At 36.3% G+C, this 19,338-nt stretch overlaps 2 protein-coding genes across 2 annotated transcripts; one reads left to right on the forward strand and one right to left on the reverse strand.

Moving 5' to 3' along the window:
- Window positions 1-11,480: 11,480 nt before the first annotated feature.
- CBG26449 lies at window positions 11,481-14,083 on the reverse strand (the record flags this gene model as incomplete). The annotated part of the gene is made up of 5 exons (XM_045235914.1): window positions 11,481-11,616; window positions 11,666-11,791; window positions 11,838-11,966; window positions 13,486-13,543; window positions 14,020-14,083. The coding sequence occupies 5 exons, from the start codon at window positions 14,081-14,083 to the stop codon at window positions 11,481-11,483; spliced, it is 513 nt and encodes a 170-aa protein (XP_045098039.1).
- Window positions 14,084-14,420: 337 nt separating this feature from the next.
- On the forward strand, window positions 14,421-19,218 carry Cbr-ocr-2 (the record flags this gene model as incomplete). The annotated part of the gene is made up of 13 exons (XM_045235915.1): window positions 14,421-14,548; window positions 15,694-15,823; window positions 15,877-16,397; window positions 16,441-16,849; window positions 16,899-16,981; window positions 17,028-17,233; window positions 17,298-17,365; window positions 17,409-17,516; window positions 18,023-18,397; window positions 18,443-18,592; window positions 18,682-18,756; window positions 18,804-18,935; window positions 18,985-19,218. The coding sequence occupies 13 exons, from the start codon at window positions 14,421-14,423 to the stop codon at window positions 19,216-19,218; spliced, it is 2,619 nt and encodes an 872-aa protein (XP_045091943.1).
- Window positions 19,219-19,338: the final 120 nt, after the last annotated feature.

Genomic DNA, 19,338 nt, shown 5'->3' on the forward strand with positions numbered 1-19,338 from the left:
CGCCGATTTGTCTGTTATTTTTCACCGAACAAGTAGGAATATTTGTTTTGATAATTATCGTAAACCCTGTAATAGAAGGGCCCCCACACTGTCAAGTTTCCGCCAATCTCGGCTCCAGTGAAAAATACCAAAAATATGGTCATTGATAAAATATTTGTGGTATTATGACAAACAATTTATCAGTTGACAATTTTTCGATATATTTTACAGGAGCCGGGACAAATTGGATCAAAATGTTGGAAGTTAGGGGGCCCTTCTATTGCAGGTTTTTCGGTCAAAATTGACTGGAAACGCATCTCTTCCACAACGCCGATTTTTTGTACCAATATAATATTGAATAGTGGAAATTGATTCTCATAGTGTAAGATGGTTACGGTAACACCCCAGCTTTCCTAGATTTTAAATGAACACACACCTTTGAAATTGAACTTGAAAACCATCCTATAGAAATATAGAACAGAAGGTGGTGTGTAAGTACAATACAAATGTTAAAGCTGAACGTTTTAGACCAAAAATATAGCAAACACCAAACACACAGCATAGGCTTCCCTTGTAATATTGTTTATATTTCCTACTGTAGAATGAAAACTAGAATCAAAAAGATGATGAAGAAAATAAAGAGACAAACGGGTGGTAGCATGGTTTTGTATGCGAATATTGAAATGTGACGAATCGTCGAAAACGGCGTTATTCGACTGTATGAAGACAATCTGGCACAACGGCGCTTCTGGAGAAGGAATAAAAATTTTTCAAGCCTCTGGGAGGAACCTTTGAAGGGTTCCAAAAGGAAGATTGGGATGGGCGATACCGTGGACAAACGGTTTTTTGGTGTTTGGAATATTGAACAGGAGGGATGGGAGGTGAAAGCCGAAATCTAAAAAAAGGGGAAGCATGTATAGACAAGGATCAAGATGAGAAAATCGGTCAGGGAATCGAAGATCGTATAAAAAAGATGTAGGGAATAAGAGGAAGAGAAGGTTCTATGGAAGACCAACACTAAGGGTTAATTATTCAAAACGGGAAGTAAATACAGGAAGATGGACAAAAGATTGTAGTCTATAAACTACTCGTATGACTTTTATCGTGATTTAGACGAATCTAGAGAGAGAGAGAGGGGGGGGGGGGATAGTTGGATTACTAATAGTTAGTTGGTATTGTTGTTATCCAGACATTTTCATCTTCATTTTCAGATATGTTACTATCCCAGCTGCAATACTTGGGTAAACATGGTATTTTGAACTAGGGGAAGCAAAACTTGAAAACAAATACATACCGCATTTCGTCTAGTAAAACCTCATCCAAACCGTCAACTTTTAAGCTCAATTATCTCATTTTCTGTGAAAGATATCAAACATTAGTCAACTGATAAATTGTTTATTTTAATATGTCCAATATTTTATCAGCTGACAATTTTTTGATATCTTTCACAGAAATCTAGGTAATTTAACTCAAAGTTAAATGTTAGAGAGGGGCCCTTCTATTACAAGTTTTACGGTCTCTCGGTTCCTGTCAAAGATATAAAAAACTGTCAACTAATAAAGTGTCTATCATAATATCACAAACATTTAATCAGTTGAAACATTTTTGATGTTTTGCATAGGAGCCAAGATAAATTGGCTTAAATTTCACAATGTACAGTTTTTGTCGGTGGATGCCCTAGGAATTTTGAAGAAAGTTACAACCAGAGCATGGCCTAGAATTTCAAAACTAGGCCAAACCTCCAAATTGGTAAAACTTGCTTCAAAAGAAAAATGACCTGGTTCTCCAAAAAGTTAGGTTTCCAGACCATCAATTGTCGGTGGTGACCTAAAAAACCAAATTTTCAGAAACTTTGGTTGTGGTGTGCATAGAACAACAACGGTTAGTTGTAGAACAAAAACGGTTAGTTGTAGAACAACAACGGTTAGAGAATTCTGAATCAGTTTTCAGATTTTGAAAATTTTGATTTTGGGCCAAGTAATTAATTAAGATTTGGAAGACTGTGGCCTAGTTTTGGATTTCTAGGTCATCAACTTTAAAATGGGCTCGGCTCGAAAGCGAGATTTTTGAAATCTGAAAAATTGATTAAGAATTTAGGTTTTCTGAAGAACAAACAGAGAACTGTACCTTCCTTGAAGTTAGAAATTAAAACTTTTGCCCATTTCAAAATTCTGCTTTGTTCCAACCAAGCAGACCAAATTGTATTTTCTAAATTTTCTGAAACCTATCGAAACAAAAGGGTTTCTAAAGTTTTGAAAGCTTCAGAGTTGCAACAATCGAAGCTACCGTATCCAGACTACATTCATGTCTTTCTTGCCGCGATGTTTGAATTAAGTGGGACAAAAAGTGCTACAAAACACGAAAAAATTTAGAGAGTGCAAGTACAGCTAAAGAAACAAACGATATACATGCGTCGGAAGGATCATGTCTGGATCTAAGCGGCGTGTTGATTGAGATCAAGTATTCTGATTGGAATGGAAAAAGAAAAGACATATAGAGAGAGAGAGAGAGGAAGAAAGATGAAGTGTTGGGATAAAATTATGAATACTCTCCTGGCCTGTTTACACTTTGCTCCCAAAAAATGTATAAGAAACGGAGATGAAGAGAAGGCGTAAATGGGAATAGAGAAGATAAAGATTACGCGAGGAAGGGGAAGATATGATCTAATACGGTTTCGCCCCCGAAAACTGACATGGAGAACGGAGTTCCCCGTTCTTATTCCTTTTTCTTTTAATGTTGTAAGATTGATGAATATCTATTGCAGAATGTTATATAGGTTGAAAAAAAATTAGAAGAAAAGAAGAAAAAAAATTTAAGTTCTTTGATGCGAATCATATGATCCACACGTGGCTTTTCAGAAGACGTTAATTGAAGAGCACTGGAAATAAAGGAATTTGGAAATCCAGCAATTCAAAAAAAATGTTTTAAATTCAAAAATTCAACAGTATCAAAACTTCCAGGGAATTGAAAAATTCAGAAATTTTGAAATTCAGAAATTCAGCAACGAAAATATTCAAAAAAAGCCTGAAATCTCGAAAAACCTAGAAATTCTGAAAAATCTTATAAAAAAGCCGAAAAAATCGAAATTTCGAAATGTCGAAAACTCTAGAAATTTGGAAATTCAAAAATTCAAGAGTATCAAAATTTTTCAGGAAAGTAAAAAAAATCGGGAATTCAGAAACTTTGAAATTAAAATGTTCAGAAATTCATAAACTTCGGAGAATTGAAAAGTCGGAATATCCTAGGAATTTAAAAATTCCTAGAAATTAAGAAATTCCAGAAATGTAGAAAAACTCGAAAAAAATCTAAAGCTTCGAAAAAGGCTTGAAATTCTAAGAAATCTTAAAAATATCGAAAAATTCAAAAAAATTTCAAATATTCGGAAACTGAATAAATTCAGAAATTCAGAAATTCGGTAAGTCGGAAAACGGGAGGCCGGAAATATAATAGAAAAATTTGAAAAGTGTTGATTTAAAAAAAAATGGTTTTGCCATTTTGGAAAAAAAAACTTCGTAATAGGAGGAGCATATCAATCATGTAGACCGAAAAGGAACACGGGGATTACTGTAAAATCGAAAAAAACACAAACTAAGACATTGTGACATATTCTAAGGCCACCTATATTTCCTTCGGTGCGATAGATAAATGATACTACAAAAGCGTAAAAGGTCACATCAAATCGTCACTCATCGAAACAAAAGTCTCGTGTTTCTCTTCCTCTCCTTCTTACTTTCTCTCTCTCTCTCTCTCTCCAGTTTTCCCGTATTCCATGAATCAAAAATCTGCGAAAATCACTTCATCGCAATCACATACAGACACAGTTCGTCTGCAGAGAAAAAAGGGCGAACAAAAAATTAAGAGGCGAGAAAATGACGACATGGAAAAATGACAAAAGGTAAGAAATTATAGAGACAAAAAAGACGGTATTATAACCCAGATGGTTGTCTAAAAAAGAGGTAAACGAGACACCCTCTCCAGATTCCTTTCCCCTCACGTCAAGGTAACAGAATAGATGAAAGAATATGATATGGGGGAGACCCCCTCTGTTGTTCTGTCAAGGAGGCAAAGAAAGGTCCTGTTGGTCTTCTATCCAGACGATGACGTTCTTCTCCCTTCCCCAAACAGCTTCTTTTAGAACACTGATCTCAAGACTCGATAGCTTTTCTCTCCTCCATGCTTCCCCTTCCCAGCGACACATTTCTTACTATAGACACGAAAAATGTTTCGATGCGAATCTTTTTTTATTCTGACTAAAAACATGTTTCTCAATAGAGCGATTTTGCAGACGATGAAAGTTTAAAAAACAGATGGGGAGGAAGGGATCAAGCTGTATTTGAATTGTTCTATATATCAACCAATATACTGGTATTTGAAGAGGGAGCATTATTTGGTTTGCACAAATTGACTGTACGGATTCCATTCGAGAGCCATGAAATCCAAAATCAGAGTAGTGAAAGCTCAAAAGCTCAAAACTAGGAAGCTTTCCGACATGCATCACATGCCGTAAAACCGGTAATAGAGGGGCTCCAACGGTTTCAAGTTTGAGCCAATTCACATTGCTTCCTGTAAAAAATATGAAATAGTGGTCAACTGACAAAATGTTTATCATAATATCAAAAATGTTTTGGCAGTTGACCACTTTTTGATACTTTTTACAGAAATCGAGATATTTGAGCTCAAAGTTGACGGTTTGGGTAGCCTTCAATTAGAGTGAAAACGGTATATCGTAAAACCTGTATTAGAAGCATCCCCTGTAATTGAAGGGCTTTTGAAGGGCTCCTCTAATAGAAGGGCTCTCCAAAGGTACCATGGAATACTAGAAGCGCCGGCCCTTCAAATGATTACTGTAATCATATGTTCTACAAAAAATGGCACTGATCATTTTTTATGGTTATCAAGGTTACTTTAAGAAGGAATCAGTATTTTTTAAAAAACAAAACAAGATCAAAAAGTGACGTTAGCTACTGGGTGATGATCAAGAACTTGAACTATTCATCTATGAACTTGAGAAAAATACAGTAGCCAGAATGCACGTGGATTGAAAACAACATCTGATGAACATTTTCAGCATACGTCAATTTCAGGAGACTGAAAATAGTTTTGTTACCTGATGACTTGTCTACAATAGTCTAGACTACTCACATCCCCATAGGTCCAAAAACCCAAAGCTCAGATTCCAAAACTTTCAAAAGTGCGGAAGTACTTTGAATTCGATTTTTCGGATACTATTTTCTTCTTGTATCTTAACGACCATCTTTCGATCACCCCCTCGCCACCTATCCCCTCGAATATTTTTCAGAATCTTCTGTCTAGATCAGTTTATTCTAGACAACGAAAAAAAAGACTGGCATTGGCGGATACTTTCTATCATCTAAAAAATATGAAGATTACTGTAAATGATAAATATGTGACAAAAGTTTAAATGTATTATTCATTGTTATTACACCTGTAAAGTTGTGCCGCTTACAATTAGTTTGACAAATTCAAATAACAAACATTGCTTGAGGCTTCCAATTTTAGATTTATTCGTTAGAAAAAATACAGGAATATAGGAAATTTTAAGACAAACATTTTTGCAATTGATCAAATTTTTTAGCTTTCCTAGGTTTGGAGCTATGTGCCTTTAAAATTGATGACCTCATCACTCTAGACAACTTCTCTCCCAGATGTTTCAAATAAATAAACAGTTGTCAATTGAAAATTTTGCAAAACTCCATCTTCAATATTTTCCTGCAGCTCTTATAAAATCCTTAACCTACTAACTATGCTTTCAGAATGTCCAAAGTTCTGCACCAAATGATCTGACCCTCTTTTTCTCACTCATCAGGAATCTATCACCTCTCTTCCGAGAATGCGCATTCCGTTTGCCTATCCCTTTTTTCTTCTTCCCCTTCTTCCGATGTTGTCCTTTGATGCCTACAATCGGATTTCGTAACGAGATATCGGACTTCGGCCCGCCGCTAGATACGTCGTCTTTTAAAATCGTGAGGAAAAAAATCATATGGACGCAAAAAGAGGAAGTTTTTGAAGAGGAGGAAATTAGACGAAAGGGTGAAGATCGTTTAAGAAGAACAAGGTTTCCGAAGAACAAGCAACAAGACAACAAACAATCATTGATTAGCAAAACAAATGTTCAAGGAAACAACAAATCAGAACGAATTGATTTGGGTGGAGTTAACGGAACCGTAAAACCTGTATTGATGGAACCGTAAAACCTGTATTGCCCTTTTGATTTTGAGTCAATTTATCTCGGTTCCTGTTAAATATATAAAACAGTTGTCAACTGATAAATTGTTTGCCATAATTTCAGAACTGTTTTGTTAGTTGACCCATTTTTATATCTTTCACAGGAATCGAGATGATTGAGCTTAAACCTAACAGTGTGGGGCCCTTCTATTACAGGCATTACGGTATTAGTTAAACGATGGTCCAGTCGCCACAGAAAGTGAAATAACGCAGTGTTTCTTTTAAGATCAAGTTTCCTACCCAATTTTCAAAAGTCTAAAGTTTTGAGAGCTATTTCAAAGATCGAGTTCTCCTATTGTTCGGGGAGTTTGATCACGATGAGCTTTGAAAAGAAACTAGGGACATCAATTGACAGAAAACAAATACAGACAATACTATAGTAGAAGTAACAAAAATACAGATAGTTGTGTTGACGGAGAAATTTGAATCGCAACGAGTAAGCGGAAAAGCAGAAAAGCGAAAGTTGACAGTATTTGCATAATGGGAAGTAGGTTCCAGTGTCAAAACTTGAAAGTATCAAAATGTAAACACCATATTGAAAAAATGGGCCTTGTCATATTTTCTTTTAGAATCAACATTTTGGACCAACTCAAATAGATATGATAGAACTCGACGAGTACTACAAAATGATATTATTTGAAAAACTGTATCTTGTCTATGAGTTACATTTACAAGAGAAACGTCACAGAGTTACAGACGAAACAGACCAAAAAATAGGCACGGCCAGGGCCCGGCTCGTACCAGCCACTTGATGGCTTATAGTATAGCAAACATCTGAAGGTTTTTAGAATATTAGAGAAGAAGGTGCTCTGAAAATTGTAATTGTTTGCGATCACAAAATTTCAAATCTCAATAATATCAGAATATTAGATTAGGCACAAGACAGAAAACATATGAACCTGATATTTTTGTTTGGATTGAAGGCGAAGAAAACAGTCTGAAATTTTTTTACTAAATATCTAGCTAAAAACATTTAAATATTTCATACAAAACTCTCAAGAGTGGAAAGCACTACAGTAATCAGGTATCATTAGAATATTCAAAAGTCTAGTGTCATCAGCAACGGGATCAAAAGGTTCACTATGCAAAGGTTGTGCGATTTCTCAAACATCTCTAATAAGCTGAAAATGTGCATGTCTAGAAGTTTATGATTCTCGCATTTCTCGAATCTTGGAAATTACGGCTAGAGTGATGTTAGAAAGAGCATACGATTTCACGTCAGAAGAAACATCAAATGCAGAAACAAAAATGGCTATTTAGAAAATTATCACCTGATGAAACAATTGTCGGAGTACAATCACTGAACTTATCATACGAAAGACATATGCAAAAAAACGGAGGAAATTTTTTTGATCTATGCAGAACATTCGAGAACATTTCTTTTGCCTTATACTTTGGACCTAATCAAATCAAAATGTTAAAGAAATCAAACTATGTAAAATTATTTTCTAGCTGAAACTTCTTCTTCTTCTTCTTTTGCACTGCTTTTTACTGTGTTTTAATCCCGTTATCCTTTTTATCCTGACTCGTAAAATGAACTTGGATTTATCATAACTTAGAAATAATTAGAAACCTACAACATCATTGATAGTTTCAGAAAAAAAAATTATTTGACTATGAAATAAACTTGGACAAGAACGGACGGCGGCATTTTTCCGGGATTTAGAATTTTAGCTGAATTTTTTCCACATAATATTATGAAAATACATAACTTTCAGAACATTTTGATGCAAAAAAATACAAAAAAACAAATTTCAGCCTCCCTTTGAGACAGAGTTCAATGAAACAACCTCAAAAACTGAGGGAAAATGAAAACCTCGGGAAAAAGAAACTTATCAAATCAGAGATAAGAAAACTCGTGTGAGAAAGTGGAGAAAAACTGGGAGAGGCTCTAAAAATACCAAAACCTTATATATATAAGGATCTCTGTCTGGGTCATTTTGATCTTTCTTTAATCACATCTACACCAGTTTTCTGAAAGATCACTGGCTATAATGTCTGGGTTTTCCTCCTTTCGTGTTTTCTGTTCTCAACTTATTGCATTTCAGACATTGTTCTCTAGATTCTAACAAAACCAGACCAGAATAGAACTCATTTCATTTTTTTTGCGTCACTTCAAGGAAATCATCATGGAGTCTAGAGTAGAAAGTGCAGGAGAGATGAATGTCGGTTCAAAAATCAATTTCAGATCGAAACAGCCAGCATTAAAATGAAACTATCAGGTTCTTTTTTGTCCTCCACACACTCAAACATTTCCTAGTGATAAGAAGTTAAGAAGAGGAAGGAAACGAAATAAATTCAACTGAAAATATAAGGGCAGAGAAACGAGGAGCACACTATAAATGTTTGATTTGTCTCTATTCGGGTACTAAAGAACACTTTTAGAGAAAAAAAAGGGTTTTTTGATTTTTTGAACCCTAAACTGAGTTTTGGATCAAAGGATCATAATTGTGGGAACTTTGCTATAGCTACCTTGAATAAAAGTTTAATTTTCCCGGAACGTTTCTTTAAATAATTATTTCCCGCGTTCTCCTCCGAAGGAATGCAGGCACCGCTGAGTAGCGGCTCAGCAGTTCTATTAAGAGCTTTCGCGTCGAGACCAGATGATAATTTAACTGTAGAATTACGGTCATCGCATTAGAGCACATTTAGACGACGTTCCTGAAAAACACTTTGCGAGCGCATTTGCCAGACGATCCGAAAAAAACGCCGTGAGTTTACTGGAAATTAAATCTGAGAAAATTCTCAAGTGACATAATTATTAAAAAGTTTTCGTGGGATGAAAATCCTCTAAAGATGACTCAAATGATTCATTTTCTCATTTGACATGAATAGTCTTATCAAAAATTATAACTAACTGCTTGTGCCTTGGAAAATTGATTGAAACAGACTAATCTTAGATAACAAAGAATAGAAAAGAGGTTGGCTGGTTAGTTCGAAAACGAGGAAATGGTTTTTTATTGACAGGTGTTGGGTTTACATCTCGTTCCGATCATGAGAGGAATAGAAAAATTATTAGTTTGATCAATGTTTTGAGACATTTTGAATCATATCAATCGTACTTTTAGTTAAGCAAATTTCACTGCCATTTTGCAAATATCACTAGGTTTCGTAGTTTGTAGTTTCTAGACCTCCCTATCCACCGCTCGCTGGCATAGACTCTTTTCTTCCTCCGCCTTTCCCACTCGCCGCTTTATAACTGCAAAGAGGGGGAAGAGACAAATGACGCATGTAGTGTCGAGGTTGTGTGCCAGATGGAGAACAGGCAGGCCACAGGTTCGCACCTCACTGACTGCTGTGACGATAATCCTTACCTACTATGACAAAAACAATGGTTAGACGTTACTCGTACTGTCTGAGCAGTTTTGCTGTTTTGTGCTCGCGTGCGAAATAACCGAGGTTCAATGTTCGCGCAGAGACTAATGAGCCAACAATGGTGTAGGGGAATGGTTTGCCTGGCGGATTGGTGTTTGGTCGTTGAAATCTATCTACGAACTGAAATCATCGCGGGGAGTCTGGACGATAAAACGATTCGACGAGAAAGAGAGAAGCGGACTTCCCGAAACGCCTTTCCCAATTCTGTATTCTTTGTAGTCTTCAATTCTACGTCATTTATGCTATCTGACCTGACTGCACACCTGCAAAAATGGAGGAAAAAATAGCGAACTGATTCTGATCCCGTCATTTTTTTCAAAAACAGGGAAGAAACTTTCTAAGGAATTCGGTTCAGATATTTGAAAAAATCTTCAAAATGTGATACGAATCAAGAAGCAAAACGGATGCATGCGGAACACAGTATAAACCTGTTAAGGTCAAGAGATGACAAGCCGAAAAATAATTTCGGAGATTTTAAATCGTTAGAGTATTCAGTTTTCCTCTTCTGTCCCACCACCAGCCAGCCCTCCATAGAAACAAGAGAACAAAGAAACGAGGAAAATGGAAAGTGATTACGTATGTTGTGAGGGATGGGTGTGGATCGGATAATAATCTAAAAGAGAAAGAAACATCACGGGAAGATGGAATATCAGAAGACCGCCCATTAATTTAGGTTGATACAGTCTAGTTTTGAAACGATTTGAAAAAATTAAAAGATGGAATATTCTTATCACAGAACATAAGTCAAAGATGATAATCATGCCATTCTTAAATTCCTAAAAAAATATTGAGAGTTCCATTCTTAGATATGGAAGACCAGGTTGTTTCTCAACATAATAAAAGTTCCCAACCAATTTCCTTATAGAAATTGAATAACAGCTTGTAAATTAAAAAGTTTCTTAAAGTCCTTGAGACTAACTATAAAAATTCAAACTAAGAATTTCTTGAATAGGCCGTTTTTAGAGAAAACCAGATCAGAACTTCATGGATATCATAATCACAGGGCTGGCCAAAAAGTTACCTATTTGAAATGGGAAATAACCAACTTGAATACCGCATTTCCTGCAATAGCAGCCCACCCAAATCGTCAACTTTGAGATCAATTATCTCGATTCCTGTTAGAGATATAAACATTTTGTTGTCTGATAAATTGTTCATCATAGCATCACCAATATTTTATCAGTTGATAAAAATTTTGATATCTTTCACAGGAATCGAGACAATTGAGCTCAAAGTTAGAGGGGTTGGTGGGATTCTGTTAGAGGAAATGCGGTATATCGCATTTTGGTTAATTTGTACAAAAAAGTTGCCGAATGCAAAATTGAAGAACTGTTTTCGTTAAGTAGATCGGAACCATTTTTGTCGCATTCAGCGAAATCAACTATATTTTTGTTATCGACTAAAATAGGTAAAATTAAAATCCTTTTGACCGGCACTGTACATTTAGCTCCTAGTCGTTTAATCCAGTTGCCATGCGAACAGTTCCTTCGAAATTTGTAACACTAAAACTTTTCAAAAAAAAAGCCTGAAGCCCTTTCATTCAATTTACACTACTAGGAAAAAAACTTGCGAACACGCTTCTCTCACCTAAATTTTTGCCTAAACTACTCCTAATCCGATCTAACATCTTCTACTAACATTTTTTCTTCCAGATGTTTAGAATCTAACTTAAATCGAAAACCTGTCTCACTGGTTGTGACCTTCTTTTCCGCACTGTATTCATGGGGACTGACAAATGGCTATTAATGAATACAAAGGGATATGATCAAGAACATTTTTGGAAGTATTGAAAGGATAAGCTATCGTAACTTTATATATCTTCAGAAGTACACAACAACAATAATTAAAGCACAAAACAACTTTATTCTTTTAAAAAATATCTAAAAGCACTTTTTAGCTCCAGGAGTGATTGTGGATTTCACAATTTTATCCGCAAATTGAATCTTCTTTCCATTTGGTTTCTCAACAGCTTTTTGCTCTTCTGGAATCGTCAATTTGTTGGCGCCCGCTTCAGATCTTAAAATTTTTCAATGAAGTCAGAAGAGTGGTTGTGTTTTAAAAATACCCGGATGCTTTTCCAAGAGGAATGTTGATGATTTGAGTGTGCTGTGAATCGGTTTCCCCTTTCTTCTGCTTTTGTGTTGGCTTCCTTAAATTCTTCTTCCCTCTGATAATTTTTATCGAATCAAGCCTGAAATTGAAACTACAGTAATCCAATGATTGTTTGTCATACTAACATATTGCTTTTTGTCCCCCCAGTCGGTGATTCTTGTTCTGGTTTTGCCATCAAACTATCTTGAGCGATTGCTGTTGTTTCTACTGGATTTCCAGACGTTGTTCCCGTTGTACTTGACTTGCTTTTATCTCTGAAATTTTTGATTTTTTTAATGTGGAGGTCATGAAATTTTACACTTGGGCATTCGAATTTACTGTTCCTCTCTGAGCACAATTGAAGAGAAAAATGGGAATTAAAAGAGCAAAAAGTAAAATTGGATAGTAGAATTGTGATTGGTGTAGAGCGAGATGAACATCAACATGATTCCAATTTGAGATCATTATTGAAATATTGGCTAAACAACTTAATATGAAAGGAATGAGCAGATAGATAACGAGTGACACGTTTCGATTCTAGGCGAAAAATAGCGATCACGGTGAAAGGGGGTCTTGAAAGAGATAAATTGGGTCAGCAATGGGAAAGAAAAGTATTTATTGTTCTGGTATGCAGAAATCGGAGCTGTGGAAGTGAAAATTTGGTGGCCGCGGAAGAAGTCCCCACAACGACAACAACAGTAACCTCAAAATACTTGCTTTTTCCGGATTTTTCATAAGACAGCCGATGGAATTTTCTTTCTGAATAATTTCTCTGTTTTTGCAAAACGCCATGAGCTTCGAGGGATTTAGGTCGAAAGAGAGGGACTGAAGTCCGTATACCCATTGAGCAAAATGAATTTCAGTCACGCAAGAAACAGGCGGGATCAGTTGATTAACATTCCGGAGAAAGTCGCACCTAGCTGAATAACGCCATTCATATTGTTAATATGTTCTTGGAAAATTTGGTTGAGTTCCTTCAAAACTCAATCGATTTACACTTTTGTTTTTAATTTTTTAGATAATCACTCGAAATAGTACCAACTTTTGAAATTATCCGTTGAAAAAAATGGCCTTTATGTGAGAACCCTTTGTGAACCCAGATTTTTATGAACATTTCAGGATAGGTTGAGAATAAACTATCTAGACACTTCTGGAACGTTCAGGGTCCGCTCGTCAGTTTCAGCCGAGTTACATCAGTTTTAGTACCACAATCGCAGTTTTTAGTGCAAAAACAACGATTTTCAAAAATGATTTTATTTTAAAAAATGTTGGAGAAAATGTCTGAAATATGAAGTTTCATTGAATTCTTAGCATACAAAACCGAACTCCAATTCCCTAGAAGTTGAGAAAATTGACTAACATCAGCTACTTTTTCACTGAAAAAAGGTTTCTGGTACTGAAACAGATATAACTCGGCTGAAACTGGCAAACGGATTCTAAAATGTTTAGAAGTTCGTGATAGGCGATTCTTAACATATCCTTTAAATCAAGGTTGTGCCAAATTCGGCCGAGGCCGTGGGTACTTTGCCGTGGACAAATCCGGCCGTTCTTTCGAAAATAAGCTCAGCTACCCAGGTATTACTAGGGCCGCTAGGCCGCAGTATCCTTTTTTAATGTGCCGCGGCCGTTGTGGCACAGCCTTGCTTTAAATCAAAATCTGGGAAATTGAGTTTATTTGCTAGACTTTTGAAATTATGATTTGTTCTGAATTTTAAAAATGTCTTCCTGTAACTTCTGTCTTCTCCCTCGCAAATAACTCTCTTTTTTCGAATTTCCAGATTCTTGAATTTTTGCTTTCCCTGTGTATTTTGTAACTCACTCTCTGTTTCAGAACTATTCGGAGCTCCAAGAGCTAACATTTGCGAATCCACCTGTTTCAATTAAAACAATTCGTACTTCACCTGTCTTTCCAACCGTTTCAGGAAGAGCTGATGAGAGAATGGAGCAAAAAATTAAGAAAAATTGAAATTTCAGAAAAGAACAAAACGAAATGGATCCACCGGAATTGCCGCCTGAAATCACAGATTCGGATGGTTCAACCATTATCTGTTTATCAGATACTTATACCGGAAGTGGTAAGAGAAATTTCTCATATCCCTGGACCTATAAAATATAATGACAATAGTCAATTTTATTTTTAAAGGAGGGAGAACAGGAGATTTTTGGGGGTTTTTATTGAAGTAGTTTTTTTGTCCCCACTTTCAAAGTTTCAGATTTTTTTTGGAATTCCTTTCAACCCTCATAAATAATTTCGTATAATTTCATAAAAGTCAATGTCTGGTTTTCTCTTTTTCTTCCCCAAGAAACACATTCTTTTCGAGCTCTAGCAACCGAAAAGTGAGAATTCAATCAACGACCGACTCTCTCCTGTCCAATTTTCCCAGAGTCTCATGTCTTTCTCTTCTCCTTGCCCACCACCTTCTCCTTCTTCAGCTTATTGCCTTCGTCTTTGAAGAGATTCGGGATTTGACCACGCCCTCACACTCCTGGCAGCAGCTGCTCCACGAATTCAGTTTTTGTTATTCTGACATGTCGCGAATGGCGACTACCGAATTTCTCCCCATTTTTTTGACTATTCATTTTCTCACTTTGCCTTCGAAATTCCGAAAACAGCGAATACAAATCTGATATTGAACACAAATTATGGGTCTAGAATAATAGCTAACCAGTCATATTTGATTTCAGAATTATCCCAAACCAGCGGAAGTAACGGTCAGGAGATTGTCAGGATGGGGTCGGCATCGTCCACCCAGTCCTCAATGAACAATTTTGTGGGGATGGGAAGATTGAGAGAAGACATGAAAATCTATCAGTTGGTCGATATGCACGGAGGTGGAGAACTCTTGCCATGGCTCAGGTATGTTATCTTATCCGATACTTGCTCTCTGGACCTCTGGACTTTCTCTATTACAATTTTCTATAGATTCATATAATCGCTTTTTTCTTCTATTCCACTTAACCCAACAACAAAAAACATAAAGCTTTCTCTTGTCCTCCAACCCAGGAAAGAAAACGAAATGATCCATAAAATTGACACCTATAATTTACTGAGTTCTTTTACTGGGTTTTTCATCTTGTTTCCATTTTCAAAGTAAAATTTCAAAATTCTTGTGACTTCCTGGTATGAATTTTTATTCGTTTTTTTTCGAAATTGAGCAATCAAGAATCCTGGTCACTGGTAGGAAAACCGCGTTCGAGGGATGCAAATATTGAAGATTCTGGCGATATTACTGTAGGTGAATATTGCAACATTAGAAGCAAAGTTTCTTGATTACATCTAGGATTCCAAAATCGTAATCTATCTGTCATTCTATAAAAATTAAGAAATTTGATTAGCCGTTCATTCTAGCCTAGAAATATGCCTCATTTCACTTTCTGTTTATTCTAATCGGTCAGCCAAATCTCTACTTGTAGTAACATGTTATGACGCACTTAGGATACATTAGGAATACATTCCCAAAAAAAAACGTTTGACTTTTTGACTATTATGTAAAACAATATATTGAAATCATGGGAATCGGAAAAATGACTAAACTTCAAGATTACTGTTTTAAATTCGATAAACTGTATAAATCGAAATTCTCAGTGCATTTTAGCTGTTCTGGGAGTTCATCTACAGTATTTCATATAATAGAGCCCACCAAACCTTTAACTTTAAGCTTATATATCTAATTTTCTGTAAAATATATCAAAAAATTTTCACCTAATAAAATACTTTTCAAATTATATTAAACATTTTGCCAGTTGACCACTTTTTGATATCATTTACAGTAATTGTGATATATGGGTTCAAAGTAGACGGCTTTGGTTATGATAGTTGTTGCAATACTCGCTTGTGGAAGCGGTTCTTGAGCTAATATCATTTGAAACATTCTCCCATGATCCCCATATTCTGATCAGTCATGTGATTCTGGGAATTTAAGGCTTCCAGAATTCTCTTTTCTCTTGCCATTCAAATGACGTGCCTCTCCACTTCTGAATCACCTGCTTCTCGATTTCCAGATACGCGATCACAAGCAGCGATACTTCGTTCATTGATGCTTATCTCGAAACAAAAGTTAAAGAGTTTTTATACAATCAAGGGAAAGGCAAACTTGTAACTGTAACCGAACTGGTAAAACTGAGAAATAAGGTAGGTGGTTTCTTCTCATTTCTAGGCAACCATCAATCATTAATCTTCTCTAGGAAAGAAACGAGAGACTCGGAGCTTTCTCACGAAAAAAGGGAAAAGGAAAAAGTGGACCGAATGTACTTGATGACTTTAATCAAGAGGGAGAAAATGTTGGAGACTTGAAAAAAGCTCTGAAACTTTTGGATGGTGGAGGAAAAGGAGGACGAAATGAGAGTAAATACAGAGAGATTTCATGGAAATTGGAAGAGAGAGGATCCATGGGAGAGACGATCATCGGATGTTGTCTTCTACACGCTTCCGATATTCATAATGCTCTTGTATACAAAATTCTGGAGTACTATCCAAAACTTTTGAATGACATCCATATTTCCGAGGATTTCTATGGGTTGTCTCCTCTACATCAGGCAATTATTAACACAGATTGCAAGCTGGTTTTCAAGTTTTTGAAATTGGGAGCTGATGTTAATTCAAGATGCTATGGTGCATTCTTCTGTGCTGATGATCAGAAAGCATCGAGAACCGATTCACTGGAACATGAATACGTAGAGCTCTCATTGAAGACAAACTACACTGGGTACGGACTATTTACTGTTCGATAAAACAAGCTAGATTTTCAGAAACATGTATCTTGGAGAGTATCCCCTCTCATTTGCTGCTTGCCTGAATCAACCAGAAATGTTCCGACTTCTTCTTGCGTTCAAAGCAAATCCAAACGCACAGGATACAAATGGAAATACAGTACTTCATATGTGTGTGATCCATGAAAACATGGCAATGTTCAAACTTGCTCTGGAATGTGGTGCCAGTCTTCGGACAGTTAACAAACAGAGTTTGTCTCCATTGACATTGGCTGCAAAGTTGGCAAAAAAAGAAATGTTTACGGAGATTCTGGAGTTGGAAGGAGATAGTATTTGGGCATATGGAGATGCATCTTCTACTGCCTATCCGTTGGCAAAAATTGATACGATTAATGAGACGAGCGGAGAGTTGAATGAGGCATCTGCTCTTTCTCTTGTTGTTTATGGGGTGAAATTTCTGGAATGTAGAATAATTATAGTAGTCTTCTCTGTTTTAGCAAACCGTTGAGCATCTGGAGCTTCTCGATGGTCTCCTCGACACTCTTCTAGAAGCGAAATGGGAGGCGTTTGCCAAGAGAAAGTAATCCATTAGGCCGGTAAAAATAACCATAACTTGATATTTTCAGTATGATTGTCTCATTCACTGCATTCACATTGTATTATGTTTGCTTTGTGACTGCATTCACTCTTCGCCCAATTGGATTTTCAACTGAAATGATCACAGAAGGATGGATCAATAGATATTCCGAGCCATTTCCCGGACGACATGGGGCAGAAGGGCAGACGATTGTGAAGCCAATCATTAATACTACGACTGGATTGGTTGAATGGAGTGAGTTGAGGGATAGGATTTCAGGGTTTGTAGTATGAATTTCTTGAGAGAAACATTTTTTCAGACGAGGCAATGACTCAATGTCATCTACGGCAATACTTCGATCCCAATATCCCGTTTGCCAATGCTTATGTGAGTGAATAAATGATTGCTGGTAGATGTAGCAGGTTTGCAGATTCGATTGGTTTTTGAAGTGTTCGTTGTGATTGGAATCATCATACAAATGTTTCTCGATTTTCGTGACATCAAAAGAATTGGAAGAAAGAAATGGTGGACTGTTCTGGTAAGTAATTAATACAGGGTGGCGCACCATTAGGCGGACTGATAAAAACAGGCATATCTTTAGACAGTATCTTTGAAGCACAAAAATTGGTAGAAATATAATTTTACGTTTGACTCGATGCTACTAAAATTTTCAAAGAGATTTCTCAAGTCTTGATATTGTAATGATTTTCCAAAGATGAACGGTGTAATGCTTCTTGTGGTTTTTATGAGATGAAGCAACTTCGACAAGCGATAATTCAGCTCAAAATTAATCAAATAATATGAAATTTGGCCACTTTATCGATGAATTACTTGAATTTTCGCTCTCCGAATTTGAATCAAGTACATAGCTCTACTCCAGTTTTTATTCTAGTACAAACTTTAGTCCGGGTAAATCATTCGCCACCCTGTAAACTTTTCTGATAGCATCAAAACTTCCTGACTATGAGAGAATAGGAATAAACTCTTTTCTAGCAGAAACGACTTAAAATAAGTCAGCTTTCCGAAAAACCATGTGAATTTCAGTCAGCTTTCCCTGCGAAAATAACATTCAAAGTGACATACTTCCTTGTTATTGCCATGGTTCCAATCCGACTTGCCTGTCAGTTCTCTCCCATTCTTCTGGTTATTGATAACGTTCTGGTAACAGTGACAATGATATTCACGACAGTTCATTATCTCTACTACTGTCGAGTCATTCGATTCGTTGGACCATTCGTGTTGATGGTTTACACTATCATTGCCACTGACATTTTCCGTTTCATGCTGATTTATGGAATTTTCTTGATGGGATTCTCACAAGCGTTTTCTCTTATTTTCTTGTCGTGTGAACGAGAGGCCAACACCATCAAAGCATTGATTGTGAATCAGTCCAGCATCATAACTGCATATGACACATCTGTAAGTTATTAGGAAAATAAATGTAAATTAGCAGAATGATCACAGATTGTCAAAAATGCGGAGGCGTTCGAAAACGTCATCCAGTCTCCAATTGAAGCTTTCGTCCGTACATTCATCTTGACCATCGGGGAATTCACAGTACTCTACCGTAATCTTGCATTGTGCCCAGCTAATACTATGGTTTGGATTGGAAAGGTATACCTAGAGAAACAAAAATATAAACAAACCAAAATTTAATTGCAGGTATCTTTATCACTTTCGAATTGTTTGTAAGTATTATGCAGTTCAATATGCTGATTGCCATGATGACCCGGACATACGAAACCATCTTTCAGACACAATTGGAGTACAAGAGACAGGTAAAAGCCTCCGAATTCCATGAATAAATAATTTTTACATTTTTCAGAGAGCCCAAGTAATCTTGATGTTAGAATTGTCGTTGAGCCCAAAAGAACGCCACCAGTATCTTTTGAAATACTCTCGACCAACTGGAACGAATAAGAAAACTAGAAGTTTGGTTGTTAGTAAAAAATCTTCGGTAAGAGATCTGTCCTTCTGATACTTCTAAAGACATAAATTCTTTTCAGTTCAACCGAGAAACGAAACAAGGTCAACGTGTTTTGGAGGAGAAGATGAAGAAGATAATCGAGGAGAAGAAAGCAGTTTTGAAACGAAAGATGAAAGATATGGAGATCAAAGAAGGAATTCGTCCAGTGACTGGATACAGTCGTACTCCTCGTCCACATACTCAATACATGAATCGAGGAGGGGGAGCACAGAATGGACAACCTACCAATGGAAACATCAATTCCAATTTCTGATTTCAGAGTCTGAAATTCAGACAAAGAACTCTGTGAAAACTTATTTGTTTCTTGTAATAACAGTGAATCCATATTTGGTCAGATAAACATTTATTTGTGAAAAGAAATGAGATCTAGAAT

The sequence above is a fragment of the Caenorhabditis briggsae genome (genome assembly GCF_000004555.2).
Source record: "Caenorhabditis briggsae complete genome, chrIV, whole genome shotgun sequence".
In the NCBI taxonomy this organism is placed as follows: Eukaryota; Metazoa; Nematoda; class Chromadorea; order Rhabditida; family Rhabditidae; genus Caenorhabditis; species Caenorhabditis briggsae.